This window comes from Euphorbia lathyris, chromosome 6 (genome assembly GCF_963576675.1).
Source record: "Euphorbia lathyris chromosome 6, ddEupLath1.1, whole genome shotgun sequence".
Classification (NCBI taxonomy): Eukaryota; Viridiplantae; Streptophyta; class Magnoliopsida; order Malpighiales; family Euphorbiaceae; genus Euphorbia; species Euphorbia lathyris.
In genome coordinates, this window is record NC_088915.1 from 58,613,140 (window position 1) to 58,618,847 (window position 5,708).

The 5,708-nt window shown below is 37.7% G+C and overlaps 1 protein-coding gene across 2 annotated transcripts; it reads right to left on the bottom strand.

The window, feature by feature from the left end:
- Window positions 1-377: 377 nt before the first annotated feature.
- On the bottom strand, window positions 378-4,832 carry LOC136232756 (BES1/BZR1 homolog protein 4). 2 transcript variants are annotated; one of them, XM_066022145.1, is made up of 3 exons: window positions 4,422-4,831; window positions 875-1,650; window positions 378-790 (listed from the first exon to the last, which is right to left on the bottom strand). In XM_066022145.1, the coding sequence occupies exons 1-3, from the start codon at window positions 4,635-4,637 to the stop codon at window positions 787-789; spliced, it is 996 nt and encodes a 331-aa protein (XP_065878217.1). In that variant the 5' UTR covers window positions 4,638-4,831; the 3' UTR covers window positions 378-786. The 2 variants fall into 2 exon arrangements, with proteins under 2 accessions (XP_065878217.1, XP_065878218.1); XM_066022146.1 differs by lacking the exon at window positions 378-790 and having other exon boundaries at window positions 871-1,650; window positions 4,422-4,832.
- Between the last annotated feature and the right edge of the window lie 876 nt (window positions 4,833-5,708).

Consider the following 5,708-nt stretch of genomic DNA (forward strand, 5'->3'; position numbering starts at 1 on the left):
ATGAATTTCATCCGACTTGAAATCCTTACAACTTGAAATCGGATGTCTAAGTTAGGAATTTAACCCAAGCTTAAAAGCTTGGGTTACACATTATCCAACTTCTTGACAGTTTTAAAGTCGGCCGAATTTCACTAAGCACTGTCCAAAATGTTTGAAAGGAATAATACTCATTTGGAGTATTACTCTGAGTAAAAATCCACTAAAGAAAGCCCGACAGAGAAAAGCAAATGACAAGAATGATGATTATTGTGCGAAGGGTAACAGCTTTTTCAGCGGGTATAATATGTTATCATAACATGCCCCATTTCAAAACAATTGAATCCTATCTCTTGTCCTCTTATCTTATGTCATCATTTTCGGTGGCAGAATCAAAGACATGATAAAAAGAGCACAGTTCAGTAGTATTACTATTGCACAACAAATAAACATTACTAATCACTTCATCTTTAAATCGAAAATCCAAATTCTCTTCCATTGGCAATTCTAGAATTCACACCAAACAAACATCTATGTTGCAATGGGAGCTTTTTTGGATTAAAAAATATAGTGAAAAGGAAGAAGGAGAATGAATTGAGCTGAAGGGGCTATGCCACCACCATTTAACTATTTATAATTTAATTTCACTTCTCTCTTCTGTCCAAGTAAAAATGAAAAAAAAGGAGAAAAAACTGGTGCTCCTACTCACTGTACTTCTAACTCAACTCCCTGCCAACTGAAGCATGCTCAATGCTAAGGCGTTACGGACCAAATATGAAATCATCCGAAAAATCTCAGGCGACCTCTCTCTTATCTGCACCAACAAAGTAAATCATTAAAAAAGAGATTGGAGAATAATCAAACAGATTCGTCACTTGCCGTGGCTAGTTTTTATTACCTTGTTCTGGAGCTTCCAAGTGTGAGCTCAAGATCATCAGATACACATTCCTCGTGAATCCTTTCACCTTCCCAAGGTTTTACTAAGCCTGTCATGTTACTTCCGAAAGCGAATTCAGCTGCCATACCGTCTGCCATTGGAACATCTGCAGTCTGATCAATACCAGCAGGGATTGCAGGGGAGCATGTCCCACTTTGGCCAGGAGTCCACATTCGAGAACCAGCGCCTGATAAAGGCTCATCTCGAAAGCCAAATGGGTTCCGTGAGACAAGACTAAAAGTAGGTGATGAGGGACCGCTCTGGGGAATTTGGATACCAGCTAACCATCCTGAATCAGGTAGAACCTGACGTCCAGGACTCGGCGGAGTAGAAGAGGGCATAGATGAGGGAAGGAATGGATAGTTCTGTCCTGCCCAGGATGGGCCTGCAGCTGGATCATCCCAGTCATTTTTGGTGCGGGGAGTTCGAGAAGTTGGTGAGCTCAATGGAGGGGTGACTGGAGCACTAATAGAACCAGTGTGAATGTAGAGATGGTGAGGGTGTGTGGATGAGGCTGATGATGAGCCAGATGATAGGTTTTTAAGCCAGGGGATAAGGGAATTGGCATCAGGATTACCATTCGTATTGGTAGTATAACGGGATGAAACGGGACTAGGGAAAGAAGATGAGCCAGGACTTGGATTATAAGATGCACATGGACTAGGGTGGTAGGATGAGCATGGACTAGCTGATGCAGACCCTCCCATGATGTCCATTCGTTCCACAGGTTTGCACCCCTATATACAAATCAAGAGAGTGAGCAAAATTATTCAAATACCATGTAAAGGTCCAATGCACTACCTAACTAGAAATCACAGAAGCTACATCCATCTTGCAATTTTTTATAATGATCCAAATCATGATTACAAGTTCACACAGCTAAAAAGTTAGGCGCACATAGCACGGTCTAATTCTATTTCAAACAATTATTTGGTCAAGTTAAAATGATTAACCACAAATAAATTTTGGCAACACAAAATGCTGCAGCCGATAGATGAATCAAAATTATTTATACGTAAGCTTCCTCGAACATATTTTTGTTTCAAGGGAATCGAAGATAGTGAAAAAATTGGACACGCTTAGCATCAGAAAGTCACCTACAGCAGATTCAGTACATAACAGGCCAGAAGCAAACTATTTTCAGCGCCCTAAGATAGCCCTACCTTAGTTGTGAGGATGGTTCACATTGGGTTGGTTACTAACTTACTGGTAGGTCCCAAAGGTTGCCCCTAACAGATATGTGAGAACTAGCAATAAACAGCCAGCGGAATTTATAACAGACTTGTGAAATTATACAATACCAACGCTTATCATGGCAGGTCTAATCTTGCTTAGATGTTCATATTGGACATTATGCCTTGAACTGGCTGCTCCAATCCATATATAAATTCTTCTTAAATTGTGGCCTATGTTGCACAAAAACGGACAAGAAATCGTAAACAGACACCAAGAAACATTATTTCTAAAAAATATAGAAAATGAAATGTGGAGAAACAAGCATAATATTAAAAATATAGGTACATGTTTATGAATATTAAAAGTCTAATAATAAAAAAAAAATTGGTATTTATACCCTACATATGATTTCAACAGTGAATAATTAGAACTCGTGGAATATAAATTATCATCAATTAAGAAATTCTAGCTAAGGAGGAAGTTTCAAGTTAGCTAGAATCATAGTCGGAATTAGAATTGGATTGTGTTTTTTGGCAGAAACGGTTTCCTAAACAAGAAATGTGTTTCTTAATTTCAATATTTACAGCCAGAAACTTGTCATTCTGGTCGCTGGGAGTTTCCATTTCTGAAATGGACACGAAATGCATAAACGCTACTAAAGAGTAGTTTCCGTGCAACATAACAGAATTCTGACAGATACCTTAATCCTTCAATATCTACATTTCTCATCCTGTCAACTGTAGTTTTTCTTTTTCAGAATTATTCAATTAAAATCTTTACAGATGAAGTTTGAATTTGTTTGGTTGACATGTTATGTTTACTGTTTGTCTCTTAGCTAATAGAAGTTAGCTCCTTTTGGGTTGTTCCTCAATCCTATGAAAAAGTAAAAAAAAAAAAAAGAAGTATAAAAAAACAACTAAATGGGCACTTCTGAGTTAAAACAGCCTATGTCAATGCAGATAGCTCATTAGTTCTGTCATTTCATAGGCGCAGGTGTGAACAGATAACTTTTCTAATTTGTTTGAGATGCAAAATAGGTGGGTATGAACTGATCACATCAGTAATCAGATAAACATACCATGTGCCACTGCGTGACACATTGAGCTACATTTACACACGCTTCAAAGTAACCCTATACAATTCAAAGTAATTGATAACAAGACGAAGGATAACATGGTAATTAGAACCCGACAAAAAACTTTGTTAAAGCAAGAATTAATGTCAAACAATGGCGTTATCAAAATATTGCACCCCACGACACGCCATCTCTCTTCCATCATGTTGCTAAATTAATCAAAAACTCCCCCCACACGCTTTTCTATTTTCTAAAATATTCCTCAAACCACAATTTCATCAAAAGGGAATCCAAGGATTCCATCACTTCGCACCCTTTTCTCCATAATTTACTAAACTAAAACCACTCTGTTCAACTTTATGTGTCATGCCTAAATGCAGATTAGCAATACTAGCCCGGGAATCTCGGGGGTAAAAAAACATTAAATTTAACCATGGAATGACTAAATTGGCCTCCACGTTCGCATAAAGCTGCAAGAGGAAACTGAAAAGGAGGTTCTCAAAAAAAAAAAAAAAAAAAAAACGCAAAGAAGATGAGGAATCGTTAAAAGAGGTAAAAAGAAAGAAAATTACAGCAGAGAGGGAAAAGAAACAGCAGGCTTGCACTAAAGCAAGCAAAGCGAAAGTTCAATCTAGGAGACGGATTGTGCTCTGCAATGACAAAACGGCCCCTTAATTTTACTGAACTTTGAGTGACCTTTTTTTGACGACGGAGAAATGGCTATTTTCGTCTGAAAAAAGTGGGGCTGCCATTTCTGAGACTGAGAGCTACTGTTCTCCCGCGTTCGTATATAATGATCGAAGCAAGACCGAATCTTAAGATCTTGTGTTTCGTGCAATTGTTAAACAGATAAATAAAAAACACAAAACAACAAATTAACACGATCACGATCACGATCTATCACCATACCAAACCCAACCAAGACCCATCCCAGTCATCCATCAGTATGCGTTCCTTTTTTCAATCTAACGATTCTCATTCGCTCCCATACGCCCGTTTTTACCCGGCGCACGTTAACATGGAAGCCCCACCATCCAATCACCATCATTTCAAGCTCAGGTGACCGGAATTAAAAAAAGAAATGCAGATTTCAGATCTGCCTGGCGGCAATTTGAAACCACAAGCACAATTAAGCATGACTAGCAACTAATAATCTAACGAGCAGATGCATAGCAAGCCGATCAAAATTAACATGAAAATACATATTCAGAAAACAATTACTGATAATTTCTTAATTTTTTTTCTCTTTTGGCTTACCTTTCGATAAGTTGTGCCGTCTTCTTCAACAATCCAACCAGCCTCGTTGCAGAGAGCTTTAAGGACCTCATTATTATCGCAGTGCTTAGGGAGCTTGTAATTGCCGTACATTCTGAGTCCAGAGTAGATCTTCGCAGCGATCGCTCTTCTTCTCCTCTCCCTTCTCTTGTTATTCTCCCTTTCTTTCCACGTCGGCATTCTCGTCCCCGACGTCATATCCTCCGTAGTACCTATCGGAAGTACTGTAAATAACCAGAAAGGCTAATCTATGAGAAGCTTTTTCACAGGACGAAGGAATTTTTCTCGAGAAACAAACAGCGGAATTTCACGGTTTTCTGTTTTTTTTTTCTTTTTCCTGTAAATATATTTCAGTTCTGGTTTCTTTTCTAGTCAAGATAGTAGTAGTTTAAATGAAGGTTGGGTTGGGGAAGGTGAACTAAATACAAAGTGTTAAGTTAATTAACCTCAAAAAGATTGGAAATAACGAGTGTGCCACTGGAGACTGTATTTCCGGGATCACGGTGTAAAGCACGTGTTTAGGCTTTTTATAAAGAGGAAATGTGGGCCTTGGCGCCAAACGATGTCGTATAGAAGGTGTAAGGGTAATCTGGTAAATAGATGATTAAATCCTTTCTTTTTCTGGTTGTGGTGTGGTGTGTCATAATTTTATTTTTGGCAGGACTTGGTTGGACAAGGCTGACTTTAGTTTGACCAAAGACCGATCTCCAAAACTGTACAAAAGCCAAATGGGTTAAAATTGTTACGACTCTCACTTTCATACACAAATATGTGATTTTCTGTTTCTCCTAAAAGCATAATTTAAAAAAAAGTGAGTAACTAACAAATTAAAGTGGTATCATAAGGACAACGGCGATTGGGAGGGGTTTAAATACCGTAATCCTTGGATCCGTCCTGAATCCGGATTAGTCGGCCAATGTGGTTCGGAGTACCGGATGATTTAACCCAAAAAAAAAGTGGTATCATTGGTCCTTTAATTCACTAGTTAGAAATTATCAAAAAAAATTCACTAGTTGGTTTTCTCAAAAAATAATAGTAATAATAATAATAAATCTCTAATTAGTTCTTAATTAGTTCTTTATTCTGATTAATGACATCTTGATATGTCATCAGTTCAATCTACACTAGAAAGATCGAGTAGTATTTATAAAAGACCGGTTTGTACATTGTGAAAATATTGATAACTTTAGATGAATTCTATTTCGATTAAATTTTTTCATGTAAATTAGAATTTGAATTTAAATTCTCTAACTTAAACCACCTGAGACT

Coding starts and splice junctions, on each gene's coding strand:
- LOC136232756 (XM_066022145.1), bottom strand. CDS start 4,637: ATGACGTCGGGGACGAGAATGCCGACGTGGAAAGAAAGGGAGAATAAC. Junction 1,651..4,421: donor ACGGCACAACTTATCGAAAG/GTAAGCCAAAAG, acceptor ATTTGTATATAG/GGGTGCAAACCTGTGGAACG.